This window comes from Triturus cristatus, chromosome 11, assembly GCF_964204655.1.
Source record: "Triturus cristatus chromosome 11, aTriCri1.1, whole genome shotgun sequence".
NCBI lineage: Eukaryota > Metazoa > Chordata > Amphibia > Caudata > Salamandridae > Triturus > Triturus cristatus.
Genome location: NC_140594.1, coordinates 998336584 through 998356560, shown reverse-complemented (window position 1 = coordinate 998356560; position 19977 = coordinate 998336584). Strand labels below are relative to the sequence as shown.

General features: G+C 41.1%; 1 protein-coding gene across 1 annotated transcript in view; it reads right to left on the bottom strand.

Moving 5' to 3' along the window:
- Window positions 1–19977, bottom strand: part of EIF2A (eukaryotic translation initiation factor 2A) — a 292108-nt gene that overhangs the window by 107269 nt on the left and 164862 nt on the right. Inside the window, exons 6-9 of the mRNA XM_085635113.1 lie at window positions 17047–17129; window positions 12017–12090; window positions 11744–11888; window positions 11062–11178 (exon numbers count right to left, since the gene is read on the bottom strand). Coding sequence (XP_085491239.1) covers window positions 11062–11178; window positions 11744–11888; window positions 12017–12090; window positions 17047–17129 — 419 coding nt within the window. The remainder of the gene's footprint in view (window positions 1–11061; window positions 11179–11743; window positions 11889–12016; window positions 12091–17046; window positions 17130–19977) is intronic.

The window sequence follows — 19977 nt, the reverse complement described above, 5'->3', positions numbered from 1 at the left end:
CTTTGCTAGACAGATTTACTACCTGTACATCCTCCATTGACCCATAACTCTTTATCTGTTCTTGTTCCATGACCTCGTTTGTACCCTCTCTCTTTCCCTTGTTTCCTCTTCCACCCCTTTTTCCTCTCCTAGTCTTCCCTTTGCATCCTGGTTCGTTCTCACTTCGTATTTTAATGTGGGGCTTTTGCACGTTCTAAGATGGCGGCCAATGTGGATGCTGCTAAGATTGGTCCTTCCTCTAACCATTGGACGGAGATGTCCGCGTTGTGAATGGCGTGCACACGGATAAATTGGAATCTCAGGTGGCGCCCGGGCTGATACTTACATTGAATACTGGTGGCGTTTGGAGTACTCTCCCTTCTGCTTCTGTCTGTCTCTTGGCTGAGTACTTTGATATATCTTTGAGTTGGTGCTGATGTTCATTGGAGTACTGTGCTGACATAGTGGGAACCGGTAGTATATACATTTCTTTTGGCCTTTCCTGTGTATGTCTGTAGCTAAATACTGGGCTCAGTCTCTGACTAGTAACGGCACGCAATGTCAGTATCTACTTAAATTGTCTGTTTGTAGCCACTCAAGGGGTCCGCGCGCTACATCATAAAAAAAAAAATATATATATATATATATATATATTTTTTTTCATGTTTATTGTCAACACGGGATTTGATGCATATAGACTCTTATTGAAGTTAAGGGGTGAAGCTTTGTATCAGTGGAATACATGTCGCAGATATACTCGTTTCAATAAATTCTCGTTTCACATAGATAGACAGTGATTTTAGCAGTTTTTTGACTTATTTGTTTGGTCTTTTCCTTTTAGATACGTTAAAGTACCCCTTTCATCTGATTCTTTGATCGGGTTTGAGAAAGTGTTTAAGGTAACATTTTAATATTAGTAATACACCTGTTGTGATACATAGAGTGCATTTGCCCTTTGAGAATATCGCTTCTTAACAGGCATGGGTTTAGTAAGAAAGGCTCATTCTTGACCCTTTTTCACTTCGTTTCCCCTCTTATCGCTATTTCTCATATTTAGGGGGTATCATGCCGTGATAGAAAGGGCTTTCTTTTAAGCAACGTTAATTAAGGACATTGTGGCCTCTGTTATGGACTAACTTTTGTCTAGTGTGGAGTAGGCCACTAGCTGATGTCCTTCCCTATCCTCTCCCCCTTTTTTAGATACATATTCTTTGTAAACAGATGATCAAAATCGTATGGACCCACATCGAAAAAATATATTATAAATGTGGTGGATCAACGAACATATACTGTTTATGAGATTTACTTCCATGGTGAGTCAATGGTTTGAGATTTCTATTGAGATGTGATTGGATATCTTCTGTCATATGTCTTTAATGACACACTAGATATTATTGGGTCTCCTATCCAACCTCATCTTTCGGGAGCCAAATTCAGGTGTAGTAGGGAGTAGCCTTCCGTCTCCCTTCTCTTAAGAGGTGTTCCTCTGCTGTGAGCGTTTCTTTTTCTCTTCTTCTTCTTCTCGGTTAAGGGTGTGGCTTAGCACCTTGATTTTCTGTTTCTCCCACTGGGTGGATATCTTTCGGTTTTTCTTAATGTTTGGTCTGTTATTTTTCTTCTTATCTGATTTACACCATACTTCGGTTTTATTTCTATTCACAACTGAATTTTGTGTAGAAATGTAATCAGAAGTGGCAAAGATTGTGAATTGAATTACTTTTATTGTTATTGTTGTAGCCCTGAGGAAGTCGCCGGGCAACCCACCCGAGACGAAATACGTGTTTGCTACTGTTCTTACCTTGGTGCTGTTAATGTGAACGAAGAAGACTAAGGAAAATAAAGAAGAAATCCTTTTTTGATACATTGGACTTTGAATTATTCTTGTCACTCTAATTGAGAATTATTACTTACTGGCTTAACTGCCTTGTTCTTGCTCGGGAACGTCTATTTTGTTTTCCTGTATACCTTTTTGTGTTCAATCATTTTATGCCAATGTAAAATTGAGCTATTCGACGGACGGTGAACTGTTCATGGGAGGAACTTATTTTAAGATTTGGGGAACTGGTACCATTCAAGCTACTGGAATAAATAGAATATATATGCAAATTTAAACAGACTGCAATAGTCCTGGAAAAACAGTTTGAGGCATTGCTGCTACCAAACATCAGGGTATCTACAAAAGTACAAACTAGAGACTATTTGCAAAACCTTCACAACCTTTTATGCTCATGGGCAACTGTACGTTATAAAAAGAAATGTGACATCATCACCATTATAATTAAAGTGGATTCCTGATAGGGCATTAAGAGTCCCTAGTCCTTTGGCCCTCTTCTGTTGTATGTGTAATATGTGCCTCCTACTGACCTGCAGAATCACAGTATGAGTCCCAGCACACAGGAAGAGCTAATGCTGTGTCACATTCACGTCTCAGCAGCACATGGGCGATTGATGTCGTCTGCATCAGTCCATTTTCTCCATTATGTTATGTTATCTTATGCTATGCTATGCTATGCTAGGTGGATTTGTAGAGAGAACTTATCATCCGAGAGGTATCCAGGCGCTGGAGTAGATGAGCAGGCCGATTGAGCTCCTAGTTGAGCAGTCAGATCTTTTGTTTCTTGTGGAACACGAGTAGGGGTGGGGTGGTTCAGATATGATGTGGAAGGTCGTTCTAGGATTTGACTGCAATGTAGGAGAAAAGGTGGCCTCCTGATTTGATCTAGGGATGTGGGTTTTCTGTGAGAGGTTGAATGTGGCTGAATGTAGTCGCCTGGTGAAAGTGAAGGTGGTGGTTCAGGTAGGCAGGGCTGGCGTTGTAGAGGGCTTTGTATGCGTGGATGAGTAGTTTGAATTGGCAGTACTTCTGATTTTGCAGCCCGTGTAGCTCTCTGATGTGGGATGTGATATGTGCACTGCAGAGGATGGTGAGGAGGAGTCTGCCGGCGGCATTCTGGGTAATCTGGAGCCTTTGTATGAGCTTACTTGTGATACCGGCATTAAGTGCGTTGTCATAGTCCAGTCTGCTGGTGATGAGAGCCTGGGTGACTATGCATCTGGTGTCAGTGGGGAGCCATTTGAATATTTTGCGGTTTTATTTCTGGGATGAAAAAACAGGATGAGGTGATGGCGTTCACCTGTTTGACCATCTTGAGTCTGTTGTCCAAGATGACGTGAGGTTTTCAGCGTTCTTGGTGGGAGTGAGTGTGGGGCCTAAGTTGGATGGCCACCAGGAGTCGTCCCATGGAAGAGTATGAAGAGTACATGGGGAACGAATGGCCACATAAGAGAATAACATGAGGTCAATGTGGTGGCAGTGGTCAGCCATTTTTATGCTGCAGTTTACTTAACATGGGGACGTTACCAAGTCTACCAACAGAAAAAGTTAGCCAAGGCTTGGTAAAACTGGATATCTGTCCTAAAACCAAGGTTGGAAGCATAACAATTACATAAACTGTGGGGTGTAAACCAACTGCCTGTACTACGGTCCACAACGATGAAAAAACATCTTCGGGCACCACTGTTTTCTTTAGCCCCAACAGTGCAAATGTGGACTACTGCATGAAGATCAATATCCGGAAACAATTAGCCCTATAGCACAGTTCATCGGTAAGGAAAATCTTAAAGGCCTCCCTATTATGATTATGGCCACTGCAAATAAACTAGGCCTGGTGACAGTTTAAAGAAAGTGCAGGCATCTGCCATACTGAACCAGCACAAGGAGCCCCAATGGGTGCAAGCTGCACGAAGGGCAACAAATGGCTTGCTACTAAGGAAGGGCGTGCCCAAATGGCAAACTATCCTTTCGTGAGGATATGAAAAACCATGCCCCCACTTTGAAAGATCAGGCCCAATGAATTAAATTCAGATAGTGTCTCAAAGGTCTCCTCACACGCAGGTTATGTGTATGCTTTCTCTAGTAAATCAGACCAGACATAAAAGTAGGTTGTCTTTCTATTATCAATGTCAGTGTTAAACAGGTGGACCTTTGCTACAATCAGGCATTTTTCTTGGACCTCCCTCTGGAGATACTGTTTCCCTTTCGGCAAAGGCACACGTTTGTCCCTGTGAGGGAATAATAACTAAAACCAACACGCAGACTAAGGCGAGTTATTGTTTACATTGTGTGTTACGCAAGGCCCTGGTTTACTTAGAGTTGGCTTGATTTTCTTACAGCGCTCTTGTATAAGAGTTGTACTACATCTCAATAGACGACGTTATATTTTCATTTATCTCTGGTAAGGGAATCACGCCTCCCAAAACAAAAGAAAATAGGATACCCGCATTCTTATTATTCAGAGATGATATTGTCTTGATTGCCAGAACTAGGAATACTTTGCACAAATCACTAAATGTTCTTGAACAATTTTTTATGCAACTGAACTTCAGGATTAATATAAATTGAAGCTAATGGAAGATGGGCACAGGAAGCCTTTAAACAAACACTACTGTTTGAGTTCCAGTTTAACTGAGGTCCTCTCCTATGATTATTTTGGACTATGATACAGGGATTACTATCCTGGAAGAATTAAACCTTTAAGACTATACTTACATTGAATCGATGCAATGGGCAAAGAAATTGGGGAATCTACTTGCTCGTACAAAAAAGATACATTCTACTAAATTGGTAGGAAAAACATGCTATGGGGTTGTGATCAGGGGGCATTATAAAGCTGAAAAAGCTATTGGTTTGGGAAATTAAATTCATTAACAATGCAGTCTGCGGATCAATTTTATTGCACATTCAGTATTCGGCTTAAATTTCCTTTGTTATGTCCTTGAGCTGATCCCATTATTATAGGGGTTAAAATGTCGTTGAAGCTCTTTCCTTAACATTTGCATCGATGAAAGTGATAAATAGTTTATCATATGACTCAAGCTGCCATGGTTCAACTATATTTTGAATTCTTTTGACCCGGAACATGGAAACTGGTTTCCAGATCCTTGAAACCTTCCTAACGAGGCAAGATTTTGACAGATTTTCACTTGCATACTTATGGGAATGGTAAACTAGAATCCAATAATATGTCCACCTTACAGAGAGATATGGCTCCCTACCCACCCTTAATGATAGAACCCTTATTTATGTATTATCTATGGCAGAAGACTGAGCACTGTTCACAAGGCTACTACTGACCCAACTCCCATTGTTATCCATTCAGAAACTGGGACATAGAAGAGGGGGTTATGATCTGTCACTTATTTGCCCACATTGATTAACAAGCATTTGCAATGCAATAGGTCTCGCAACTGTGAGATTTCGAACTATTGGCATTGTAAATGACAATGCCTTTTATTTGTGTTTAAAAACCCTGCATTAATAAAAGGCATTGTCATTTACAATACCAATAGATCAAACTTTCTATAATGCGAGACCTACTGCATTGCAAAAAGGCATGCAAATGAATACATTAACATGCACCTGTATTTTTCGCGACTGGGAGGAACACTGGACCAGTACAGTACTGCAGTGTAGTTTGCATGATTATTGATTTGCCACATTTACCACACAATTCAGCATTGTGTTCACAATCCACATATTTCTACACAAACTAGATTTCTAGCTCAAACGGGACGAAGAATGACGCAGAAGAAAGGCAAATCAATAATGAAAGTTTAAATGGCCACATCTCTGCGTTGGTAATCAATAAAATGATAACAAAAGTTAAAAAATAAATGGGTCACATTTCATATGTTGATTGCTCAACAGAGCTATCAATCAGATTGGAGCGGATGTGGTAGTATTCCTGATCGATGGATGGTTTTCAGTTAATTCTGTTTTCAGCACAAAACGAAAAAATACATCCAATTCGTTCTTTGTCTTGAAAATGCCAGAGATCTTTAATAATAAGATCCTCATATATCGATGCTCTCAAAGAAGCAGTTCTGTCAGGACGGCCCTCACAATTCCCGAGTGTCTTTGTGATGTTATTTCACCCTCAGATGTCGCGGAGCTTCAAGTGCCTCCTAGTGAGACTCTGATAATGAATACGCGATATACCGTAAAGTTGTGCGGCGCTGTCTCTTGTTGTCGAGAGTTGATTACAGACGCCCCACGGTTTAAACGCAGATTAAGCCGGATAATGCTCTCTAGGCGACCGGTTTTAAAATATAGCCGGGGTGTGCACAATAAAAAGACGCACCAATTATTTTTACAAGCAGTCTCTGCACATATGTTTCGCTGAGAGCGTGATTGTTTTTTAGATGCGGCTTTATGCTGGGCGAGAAGGGCCAAGTTAATACAGCGGTGGTCACGTGCTTCCGGGCAAGGAACAAACACTCGTTTTTATTAGCCAATAGCATTCGAATACAGTTGGTTATACGATTATTCATTTCTGTCATAAGAATCATGCATTTTCTAAAGAATTGGGATATATCTTGCATCGATGCTTACCTGTGGTAAAATGTAGTCATGGCTACACAACAATACCACCATGTGGGCTATATAATTTGCATTAGAATGTATCATTGACAAGACAGCCACCCAATGGTGAGCACTTGGCGGGTTCTAAGTGCCTGTACGGTCTTGAGAGGCCACTGTAGTCTCCCAACAAACAGCTCGTGCACGGTCTCCTAGGTGAGACGGAATGAATATTCGCAAGCGCAGCACTGTGTCAAGAGCATGTCTCTGTTGAGGGAACAAATAGAAAACAAGGGCAGGGTGCTTGATTCCTAATAATGGTGACCTTGCAAGCGGGAGAACGGAAAAGTGTATTAGCCTGATGACGTAGAGTATGAGCATATGATCATTTACTAAGGTATTCTCTTCTAAGCACTATGCGTTCCAAAGATCACACAGAGTGCCAGCAGGGGCTCATCACATGGGCAGTTTAAAACAGGGAAGGAAAAGAACAGAAAGGGTGCATCTGAGGGGGCGGTGCTGAGAACCGGTCTGATCTCTGCAGATGTCGGCCTGCACACAAGTATTTTTATAGAGACCAAACAAAAACGCTACAAAGTAATGCAACTAGCCCAATATCACACGGTGCATACAAGAGGAGGCTGTAGGATTGTAACGTTTATTCTATCTAATCCAATCAACTATATCACTTCCTCCTAAAACTCTGCACACTCCTTTTATCCACCCCAGAGTGGAAGGATAAAAGGATGAGCGGACGCGCTATTCCCGCAAGTGTCCTGCAGCTCTCACATACATGCTAGCAGAAGGGCGTTCATGAACAGGGCTGTGTTAATGACCGGCAACTGGCCGTGTGTCTCAGGGGGCGTGCTCTCAAGCCCCTCCATCTAATGACAAGGGAGGTACGGCACAAGTGAGGGGACAGCTGGGACTGACCAGGGGTGCCTCACAGGGGCAGTGATAAGGGCTCAGAGGTGGGAGGCGCTCACTGCACCCAAACAACGGGTTTCTTTTCCTATCAAACTGGAGGGCAGGGTTGAGATGTTCTCTGTCTGTATGGGAGCCCTGGTCAGTGTTGCTAAAACACTGCAGCCTGGGTAGAAATATAAAACTAAAAAAGTTTCTGCAGTTAGGTGCATGTTGCACAACCGAAGGACAGGCGGGGCCAAGTGCAGCTACAGAGAGGCCCACGGAGGGAACAGTGTGTTCTTGGCACCCACGGGACGCCACAGGCAGGCAGATCAACAGGCGCCGGGCCTCTAACACTCCCTTCAAAGGGAAATCCACCAAAAAGAAACCGAGTATGTGCCTGGAGTCCGAGACACGCATACCTGCAAGCTGAGCTGGTTTACAGGGAGCACTGGCCTCTTCGAGCTGCTGCTTTTACTGGCAGCCCCCAGCTGACGCTCACAAAGAGAAGAAAAAAAAAAGCTTGCCATCTGTTTTCATTCAGCCTCGTGTATTTGCGTCTGGGCTGAGCCACGATGGGTAGGCTGCAAAAACTGCAAGGGCGGTAACGAAAATGACGCACAGCAAGTCGAAAGCGCGAAAAAAAACATTAATCACAACGTGAGCCAATGGGAAACGGTCGAGACACAGGGGCGTGGATTAAAGTCCCCTTCTTTCTAGTGTTTACTATAGCTCTCGCAGGCGAGTAGCGCATGCGCGCTCCAACGCAAGGCCGAGACCTAAAAAGGAGGGTGACCATGGTTCATTACCCTATTGTGCAGATATTACAGGACTGGAGGCTTAGGAGGGACTTGATCATCCTTAGACTTAGAGAGAGCTAATTAAGTACAATATGACAGTAGTGCAATTTTTATAAACCACCACTTAGATCAGTAATCTATGTAGATTAGCAAAATATCTAAAGTGTGCTTTAAGAACGAGAACATTATACTTCAATATGATCTAGGAAGTAATCTCTGTCACGAAAGGATATCTGTTTTTGAGGTTCTAAGATGTGAGTACTGCAACAAGAGGACTAACAGACAACACTGTTGGCTGTATAGAATATATCGGAGTAGTCAGAACTTTATCGGTTGGCCTAATTGGGATTATATTGCTGTGTAATATTGCCTTTTTATATTTGTAGGTCTTTAACATAACATTTTATATAGTATGGATTTTAAACTGGGTTTTGCTATAAAAAATTACGGTTTATTTAACTGAAGTAAACAATTGAGTTGTAAGTTACTTTTGGTTGGCATGTTTGTTCTCATAAACAGTTGTAGAAATTTCAGTCTGTGCATAAGTGAACTCTGTTATCTCTATCCATGCAATGCACAACTGACTGCCATTTGGCTACACATATCCAAAGGTTATTTATAGAACTTACCTCAAGGTCATACTGCCCCAAAGATTTTGGACCCACATCATTGTGTTTGGCAGTTCTTTCTTCCAGGAGGTGGCAAAGTTTTACTTTGATAATATTAAACATTGTGTTGTATCGGTTCTGCACCTAAAAGGTAATTTTTAAGAAGGACCCATCGGCCCCAGAATTTTGAATCTAGAACCTCAATATATGAGCAGCCCAGCAACATAGTAACTGTGCTAAGTGCCGCCAATATAAAAATTATAATAAATAATAATTCCACATTCATAAAGCGCTAACTTATCACCCCTAAGGGTATCCAGGTGCTGGGGGTTCGTCAGGGAGATAAAGTGAGCTATTGCCCAGCATCAAATGATGCTGAGCTGAGCTGCCGCCATCGATCGAACCGTGAGCCCTACACTCCAGAGTCAGTCACTCTGGGAGCCGCGCCACGCCTCTATTAAATTTTAGACAGTCAAATGATGTACATATTGCTCACTTGCACAACATATTTACCCCGAATCGATCAGAGCTACATCTTATGCAGTTTTATTGGGATGTACTTCCAGCTAAACAAAATTGTGGACACAAGTTGCCTTATTAGTATACATATAAAAAGTCTTTTATGCCATTCAAAGTTGTTCCCAGCTTTCCATTCTTTTGCTAAAATCTAGATAGATTCACCATGAAGGTGGAGCGGTTCCTCGACCTCCTGCTTGATCGGGACCGAGATAGACACGGCGTCACCTGCCGGGGCGCTAGCAGCTTCAGGGCCTACTCCCTCAAAGCCTTGGGTGCCATGGCCAGGCCGTCGGGGCACGACTTGGAGTTTATGATCGCGCTCAAGACACCACAGAGACACACGAGGTGTGGGTTCATAATCAACAAGGCTCGATGACAGCTACCACATGGTTTGAAGCCAGTTTTCCTCAAAGACATCACCTCAACACACCAAGAGGAAAAATTACACAAAAAGAATGACAAAACATCGATTTTTTTGGTCAAAAAGCAATAGAGTGGTAGCTCTTTCTCCCGATCGGCGCTAACTGAACGGAAAGAAAACAAGGGATGTCAGTGCGCTGACGTGGCGTCTATATAGGTGACAGAGACGTCACTTCCATCGCAGTAGCCGACATGTGGAGCCAATTGATGCCACCTACCGGCACGCACGGGTATTACTCATGCAAAAATCTTGCAGAGCCAATCTGACACCTGGGAAATTCAATGGTTTGGAATCTATGGCTACATGTCTCTATCAGATATTAGGGAATATCTGAATCGGCAGGTTTGAGTTGTCTTTCTTCTATAACGAACAGCAGGAAAACTTATCACTGCTCCCTCTATACAACACTAGGTTCTAGCTTCAAAGTGTAGATGATGATCACTGCAATCGATGACTGCAACCGGCAACTGGTGAAGAATTTAGTCTTACCAGGAAGCACCTCTCAAGAATGGAGATGGGACGAAGCTAGAGGGTCACACTCCTGATGAACAGGCAGCTGCCAGTGGCTTGGAGCAAAATGAGCCCCTAGCCTTAAAAGACTGAGAAAAACATTGTTACTTGAAAGGAAAACTATAGCCTGGCAAATGCAGTATGAATTACACCTAGGAGAATATGTCACTGTCCTTCTGCTTATGGGATAGCCAGCAAAATGTGGACTGATGTATTCTATGGAAGGGGAATGAATTATTCTTCAATAGAAAACCTCCCCAAACCCTTGTGTGTTAGGTAACACAGTGAATTTTGGTGCAATGTTCAATTTTTAAAGCATATGTTCACAATATCACTCCATGTGAAGGATGGGATTTTTTTATATGTCTCCTGGAAATTAATTAACAGTGTACGCATGTGTCACTGAGGAGAAGGGCACGACTGACTAAGTTTTGTTTGCCAACTGGACAGAAACTGAACACATTTACTAATAAAAGTCCTTCAAACTTGGCTGGCATGTCCATACCAAATCGAACTCAATCAATACATGAACCTCAATTTGTGGATTATTAACTGAAAACAGCAATGCTATGTACGAAGAAAAAGAAAACATAAATACAATTACATTTTAAAAATAATGAAGTACCTGCAGTAGAGGAAAGGCGGCAATCTTATTTGATCGCATAATATATAGATATAACACATATTTCAGTTCAAAGACAATGGGTATAGGGGAGGGAATTTAGTTTCATGCACTCATCAACAGCATCTATTGGGGACAGGAAAAAAAGGACCTCTACCAGATTGTTGGTGTTTGAAGAGCTGTAGAATTAGGTTTGTTGTCCTCTTTTGAGTTTGGAAGATGTGAAAGATGCTAGTAAAACATTAATATTTTAAAAGGTTTTATAGTATCATCACTACCTAATGTAATAGCCAGCAATACCATGACCAGTGTGCAAGCACTACCAGAGTAATACATACCAAGTTGTACAACTGCACTTTCTCCATTTGTTGCAATATAGTGTAGGGTTTGTTCTCCATAATACGATGCACCAGTTTTGTCCACTTCTGTACTAGCTGTCACTAACACGGCAGTACCTGTTGTGCAAATAAATTTAAACAAACATCAATAATCCAATAGAAAGATTTACAGCAAAATGTAACTTTTACTTCAACTGTGCAAACTATGAGAATGCATGCTGAATGTTAGGGGCAGGTCTACTGTTTACAGAGAGAGGATGTCCTGGGGTGCTTCAACTTAAAACTATACACAAGGCCAGGTGGAAGAACAATGTAAATACATTTTTGTATTACATGTGATGTGTATTGAGCCAAATAAACATAATACCGAGATTCATGGATCCATAAAAAAAGTAAGAAAATGCAACACACAAAGAGGTAGAAATTAAGGTAGTTTCTTAAGGCAAGGCTCATAAACACCTCATCTGTACATTTTGTGTTAAACACATCCTCTCGGACTCTGCTACCAAAAAACAAAGCTGATGGTTTTCCATGGGGACATGCTTGTCAATTAGAAGCAATCAACATAAAGAGCATAATTGAGTATTATAAGAGGCTAAACAAGAAACAGTCATGCGGTCTGCAACAGAAAAATGAAACAAAAGTATAAGTAAAACAATGAAAGCTTTAGTTTTGACCCTACCCTTCTTGTTCCACAGCATGGTCACCCTGTCTGCTTTAAAGAAACTTTTATTGGCCAAGGCTGCTTGAGGACCCCCAAAGTTGGGGTATTGGTACAATCGCACAAATGAGGGTGCACCTTTGCTTCCAGGAACATAAACAGCAACCTAAATTAACAGAAAATTGTGTTTAAAATTGCAGGTGCACGTTAAAATATAGCAGGAAAAAAGCTATTTGTTCTGAAGAAGGTGAGAAAACACCATACAAAGAAATTCATTAATAACAGCATGCATACCTTGACTGGTGGTGGCCCAGGTGACAACTCAAAATCGCTGACCTTCTGTAAAAGCAGTTTATTGGCAATCGTATCTGTAAAAATAAACAAAATGTGGAGTTAGGTCACAGAGCCCGCAGGCCACAGTGCCAAAACTATAGCAAGATACTTTGTGAAGCTTTTTAGCCATGGCTTTTTAAAGGAGTAATCTTCCAGTTGTTTTAAGTGACTGATGGTAATCAGATTTATTTTAGTAAGATATCTTCACTTGGCTTTTTACTGACCATACCTGATAAGTGGTTAGTCAAGTCAATCAGACAGCTGGATAGGTCAATCTATTTACCTTCTCTCCCTCAGCTTCTTTTGGATAAAGGGCCTCAGGACAAAGGGCCCAGATTGCGATAAGTGCAACATAAGAGCGGGATACACCAATGAGTGAATAAGAATGGCTGAGAACAGACTCAGAAGGGAGTGGGTTTTAAAAGGCACATATATTTTGCTGTTGGCTCCCTTGATTTATAGTGGTGTTTTCAGTGTTTGGTGTGGGAATGGGTATTTAATAACATGTTTAGGGGATTTCATCTATGGAGCTTATCTTTCCCCTTGTGGATACATTGCTCATCTTGCCCCCACAGCACAATGAGTTGTGTGGGCGGAGTACACACTGCAGTTTCAATTGCATGTAAAGTAGGCATCACATTACAGTTCTACTTCTACATTCACTTCTTAAGGGACACATACAGCACCAAGTTGAGAGGTTAAGAACAAGAGTCTCTGCCAGCTAAGAAGATGAAGCCACTCGGTGTATGCTTATTAAGGAACTGCATTCCACCTAGGGTTTCTACTTCTTTGGAGTATGGATTCTAGGTTTTAAATTGGAAATGTCAACAAATGGAAATCATTACACTCCACAGGAACAGAAATGAGGTAGCAGCTTTTCACTGTAAAGAGACTACAGGTAGATGGAAGTAGGTGCGACCGGGTGAAGATTCAAGTGACATAGTAGAGGTCGCAACTGTAGATCAGAGCAAACAGCATGGGCAATGTCTTTGACACTGAAGGGTGGGAGGTGGGAAAATTTTATAAGAAAGGGTTTGGGTCACAGGGTTCTATTTTAAGGTGAGCAGAGTGAGTAACCTGTGAGCATGATGGTTTAAATGAATGTTGAGAAGTCTCTTAGGTGCTCTGTTTCAGGGCTTCTCACCAGTCAACCAGAAGATGGTTCTCTTTTTCAAAAACAAATATTACTTCTTGGTAAGACTGAGCAAGAAGTCAGGTTATCACTGAAACGAATTTATTTTGAAGAGACCAGCCCTTGTTAAGAGGACATCTAGAGTGTTGGTGGCATATGGATGACAACTATGAAGATTGTGAAAGATAAATCAAGTAATTTACTTCATATTTCAACACAAAGTTCTAAAGATAAACGTGAAATGTTATGAAGTCTATGTTCCTCAATGTTGTTTAACACTCTGCCCATCACAATGTAACCCCTACTTTTTAACCTCTGTTGCAAAGTAAAATCACATAACATGCTTGGGCCAGCAAGGTGGAACATACAGAATAATGTGGAATAATCGACAAATTCGGACTGCAGACCCACTGCAAATATGCAGCACAATGCAGTTACATGGGATTTATGGTGCAAAGCATGCCACTGAATGTTGCCAGAAAGTGCAGATTACATTCTAGAAAGCCACTTAAACAAGACAGTGCAAGAGCATAGCTGAAGTGGAAACACTAAGTACATGTATTCCACAGAGAGATGCCGGACTAGAAATGAAAGACCCAGAATTGATCATCTCCAAGAATGCGATACTGTGGCCACAACAGGAAGATAATTCTGTAAGAGCCAAGAGTGTGCTCTCAACACACTGTTCTGCCTTTTACCACAAAGGCAGAGATAATAGAAAGAATGGAAGGTATGTCCTTCTCTTTTCGAAAGAGGTACTGATGTGGAGAGCAGAAGAGGATGTTTTAAACAATATGGATGGAACAAAAGATCATAAAAGCAAAGCACTTAAAATCACAAAAGAAGCTGGTTACCTTTGTATGATAATCCAGAAAATTACATTAATATACTAAATGAACTAGAAAGACCCCCTAGTATGTGGCCTACTATGCCCTGAGACTTGAGGTCATTGTGTCACTGCGCCGTTCACTATCACTAGCACGCTCAGTGCTCACCTTTGTGTGTTTTTGGTCATTTGTACTTTTATTGTACTGTAGTGCTGTAAAAACTACCTACAATATATACTTCCTTTCTATTTTTCTTGTGGTCTCCCCTTTTTCCTTCCCCCCTCCCTCTGTGATTTGTATCACTAAAAACTTGTTTTTTTAAATGATACCCAGTTGAGACGTTGTTGTTTTGTTATAACTATTGCCCGGTCTCTGCTGGGATAACGGGTGCACTCCTGTTCATTGTTTCTTTTTCTTTCTGAGACTTGAGGGTAGCAGTAAATGTCAGGTCAACAAACTAAACACATGTTTATAGTGTGCATCACTCAGAATACTTCAATAGAACTCTAGAAGGCTGTGTAATACCCCTAGCATGGTTCATTCCTTTCTTCTATAGCCTTTATGTCTAGTTGGCTACACCTACAGATTAACTCACAATCAAAGTGATATAAGCTACAGGGGAGTTATCATCTGTTCATTCACAGGTGTCTGCAGTCCAGTGGACAGAAAGCAGCAAATATATTAACTATCTTGGCCTTCTTTATAGAGACATAAACTCACACCTTAAAAACTCATGCAAGCGATAGTGTCCATTGTTAGCGCTGAACCACTTCCCTTCCTTCTTCTGTTGCAGCAATAGATCTGCTAAAACACTACTTGTGATTTGTGCTCATCTGGTCCCTTCCCTTGAGTCGTCAACTCATTTTTAGCAACTATTTCTCCGACAAAAAGATGCCAGACCCAATAATAGCAGTGGAGTTCCACCTTGCCTAATCTTCCTGGCAATCTCTCTAAATGGGAGCTAGGGAAACCCCAAACAAATCTCTGGGTTCTACCAACCACACACCTTCATTGTAGAGCTCATGTCGCCATTCCATTTGACAGCATAAGCAAGTTAAAATCTACTTCCCAACTTGCAGTTTGGTGAGCAGATTGAGGATGCAGACCATCCATGGGTCCCCAGCAAAATGAGCTGTGCAGTGGACTTATTTAAGCTGCAAGCCTTAAAAAGGCCGAGACCTACTTGACCTTAAACTTTACAAAACCTCACCAATCTAAATACTTCAATTTCCCTGAACGAAGACTCCCTCATCCTCTTCTGTAACATTTAACCCACTACCTCCACTCCCCATGCACCAGGCAGGTCTAAGAAAATATAATGCTGACACATCCACTATCCTCCACTCTCAATGTCAAAGACACTGTCAAAACAGTCTTTAAACAACAAATATGATGGGTAGAATGCATACAAGTCTCTTCTACTGGCAACAACTCAGGCCACATTCCATTTTTCTATCTACTATTTTTTTTGTTTTCTTGCTGTGCCACTATTTGGGGAGCAACCATATGCAAATCAATCTTGGTCTTAACCAATAGGAAGAGTCCTGCCGGAACTGCCAAGACATGTAATCTCCAAGTGGGAACACAAGTATTAGCAGATGAGTCTCAGCATAGTTCCTGGACTGGGTGTTGCACTACAGAGCAGAACTGTCAGCCTCTTGACTTAAAATTTGCGTCATTTGAAGTCTTTAGAGGGTGATTTCATTAAGGTGTATAGAGAAAGTCTATTTGCCGTGTCTACAAGGATTAAAAAGTGGGTGATTTGATGAAAGCCCATGGAAGCATTTTGTTTATTCCGTGGGTGAACGCCTGCATAAATAGGTTACCCTCCACCCGATTGGGGTGAGTTGACAGATGTTACGAGCCCAGCATGTGGCCATAGGTATTGTTCATTATCACTTGACTGATGACTGAAAACTGGGCACAGTGTAGTTTGTAAAATTAAAAGTCTACAAAGCCAAAAGGAATCTTTCACAATGACTGAATGACGACATGTGAAGTCATAAGCAATCCGCAATGGGGGTCCAGGTAATAGTTTGTTCACTAATCTAGAATTCGCGATTTTCAGTGTTTTTTTTCACTTTTTAATCATTAATTCTTATTCCAATATCCTTTGGTCCGCTACGTATTTCTGGACCAACCGTCCAGCTGTCTCATACTTTTTCTGAGGGTTTAGCCCTACATGCCTACCCTCAGCCCTCTTCTAAACACACATTTCTTGAAAACAGCTGAACAGATTTACATCATCCCACAAAAAGAATAGTTTTTGAGTAAAGTTGTATTTTTGTGTCAAATTTGGTGCAAACCCATTCTGTCTGTATCAGAGCGCAAAGTTCCCCAAGGGAATTAAAATGAAAAGCCAAAGTTTTGAGCTACCCCCGCCCCAACATTTTCTTGGGCCCCACTTGATGGATCAGAGAGAAAGTTTATATGAAGGCATGAATAACCTTTTTATTGGGAAACGTTTGTGCAGACATGTGAAACAGCACAAAATTTAATAGAGTAACAAAAAATGCCTTTCCAATGCAAAGTGTAACATAACAAACTACACAGCGGCGACAGTCACTGTCTTACATTATATGTATATGTATATATACACACACACACAAACGAAACGCAGTCATAAGGCATGCATGGTGTGGCAGGTTCTTGTGATACTTCGAGCTTATGTTTCAGAAAACATTTTAAAACTATAATATATTTAAATATTTGTGCATTTTGCGCATACATGTACAATACTCTCATTCTTTCTTACAAACACACTCCCATTTTAAGCAGTAATTGCGTTATTAAAATCGGGCTTTGGCCGCCATGCTGTTTTAACGCTTACTTCATACATGTATGAAGTGCGCTTGTTATGAAGACCCGCAGCATGAACATGACGCTTCGAGGTGTGCCATGAATTTAGTTAGAGCGAGCTGGTTCACAAAGTAGACAAAGTGTAGAAAAGGGCTGAAGATGAGCACCACCATGTGTGGAAACTGGCACCACTCAAGCAACGCAAACAGATGCCTTCACGTGCGCGAGCATACCAAAGATATTGTTTTCAAAGAAGTGCACTTCGTTGTTGACGTTCCTGGCGCACAGACTTTCGTCATCTGACCAGCACGGGTGCCTGCAGGGGAGGAAACGAGAGGATGTTAGCTGGCGTTTCCCATCTGAAGAGAAGCTCTCTCTGTGAAAGCACCAGAAAACTGAAGCCTAAGACTGTCCTAAACAAACACCAAGGATAAAAGTCACCAGTTACAAATGGTTTAAACTAGATTCTGCCGCAGTGAATGAGCTGACGTGGAGCTGGGGGGGAAAAAGCATGCACCGGCAAAGCCAAGAGGTCATGCTTCCAAGCACCCCCAGGCATGCCCAAATGTTATTTGCATGCTTAGGATATTAAAGTGATCCCTTTTGTATCTTTTTCTGTTAAATTACAAAACAGCAATACTGTACTTTTCCTTTCTTTACACATAATATATTTAAGCCTGCCACATAACTGGGTCACTCACTGCTTACTGTGATGCAGAATGCATTAACAGCATTGTCTGACAAAATGCCATATTCGGAGTCCGAATGATAAACCAAAAAGCTAAGAGAACGAATGAGAGAGAGAAAAAACTGCTCTTAAATCTATTACATACGCTTTTGGAAAAGTTGTGCCAATCTAGCAGCTAAAGCTATCAAAAAGAAGTGAACAAAAGACATCAAGGAGCCTCATGCACAAAATACTTTGCATCCGCAAAGCTAGTAAACCTGACTTTACAAATGAAAAGTTCATATTCACAATGTGTACGTGTTTGATGATTCACAATCACCATTAAGTATCAAATCCACACATAGCAATCTGGTGCGAACAAAGGGGGTTCCTTCCCAGTACTTAATTTGTAAATAATATAGTGCCAGGGCCCTTGTCAAGAGACCACTGCAGCCTGTACCCCCCATTGTGCTACTAATGACAAAAATGACTGATACCTGCAACCTAAGCTACTTTGATAGTTTTTGGGTGGCAGATATTAGTCAATTTAATATGTGTAGAATTATTAAACAACTGTTGTTGTGTTCATTACAAAATTAGACAAACAGCGCCACCATGTGGCTGGCTGTCATAAGTCCCGGCGACAACAATTAAATGCCGGTGCCTAGCACAGGAAACCACCGGTTCAAATTAAGCACTGTCCCTTCGCCTTGCATCTCATCTCACAAAGGTATGCACATATACTTTGTGGCCGTTTTTGCAGTCACAAAGCAGGAAATGGTTAGTGATTCCTAAAGACAGTCACTAGCAAATTTTGACTTCTCAATATTTGACAGCTTACACTGGGTTTTTTTTTTTTTTTTTTAGACACAGTGAAGAGCAACCAGTTGTCCCAACATGCACTCCCCAATGTAAAATTCATAAAGTGACACTCTTTGTGGCCTTGGGACTACTGTGCATTTAAGGGAGGAGGGTTGCAGCGCATGGACATGGCGAATGCGGGAGATGCGATGGAGGTCTCTGGTCATATGGCGGCCTCCATCCCAGACACTTTCCACTACAAGAATTTTGAGAGACCATTGTCGGAGCAAAGCAAAACACTGCGCTAATCAGCCTCTTTCTGCATTAGGTAGGTAAAGTAAAATAGCAACGGAACCCAAGAGACACCAGTAATCAGCGCAGCATACAAATGTAATGGATCAGGACTGTCTCCACAGGACTTCGGTGCCAGAAGAGAACATTTTATAACAGGTTAACTGGAACTTACATAGATTGGAACTACTCCACAGAAGTACGGTAATCTCCATAAATCAATTTGATAAAATCCAGAAGAGCGCACCTTTTATTTACCTCTTCTCAATATGCATGTAATCAATAATTAAGAAAGAATAAGTCCAAAAACTCAAAAAATGTCACATACTGAAAGTCAACTTGCAATGATAGCCACATTTATTTCCTAATATACTCCTTTGAATATTTAATTTGAAAGTAAATATATTTCTTTCTTTGGTCATCCAAGTTTTTTGTTAATTGTTCAATAATCTTGCAGCAGCTAAATCCACTGAATGCATTTCGCCCCCCACCACCATTACACTTTTACAGGGGTTCAAATATTAAATGTAGTCACACAAAAAAAACATTAATGATTACGTTGTACTTCCAAATGCTAACTCGTATATTACATTTTCACAAATTTCCATTACAAACATACATTAAACCAAACTGCCCCTGATAGCAGTTAATCTAAAACCATCCCAAAAAAAATCTAGTTTCACAGGAATACAAAAAACACATTTGTCCTCTTTGTCTTTGTTACTCCGTTTTCAGCACCTGCAAAGTCATCCATGTTTTCCTATAACTCTGCTCCGAGTCTCATTCATTTTGTTGAAATTTATACGGATACCTCCTAATCTACTTTATTGACATTGCTTCACATGGTCCGTTGTTTATGCCACCTGTACTCAAAACCATTAACCAATAATCTTTCCACTTTTACTGCAGTTTTTATGCCCAATTCAAACTTACACTCTGCAGGGCAGCGCATGTCTTTCTTGCCATTTAAACTAGCATAATTTGTTCCAGATTAGTAAAAATGTCCCTTACAATCTTTTTTTCCATTCAGTTCCAACACATAATCTTAACTAATGTCATGCAGTACCTTTCCAAAGTGTCTGGCTACAGCGGCTTAAAAAATGTTTGATCTTATCATACAATATCCTTGTTTAGATGTTTTTAGTGGATTTACCAAAGTATCCTTTGCCACTGGCGCGCTTTAATATGTAAATACAATAATCCAGTGCCTAATTTGTAAAAAACATAAATGGCAGGACCCTTGTCAGGGGGCCACTACGACTCACACCACCAATTGTCCCTGCCAGCGTTGCCAATTACAGTACCAAAACAACTACTAACCCTCACACTCCTACAAGTGTGACAATTGAAATTATTCCAGGTCCCCCAAGCTTTAAGACGGTCTTGGGCGTCATTTTTAATGTAT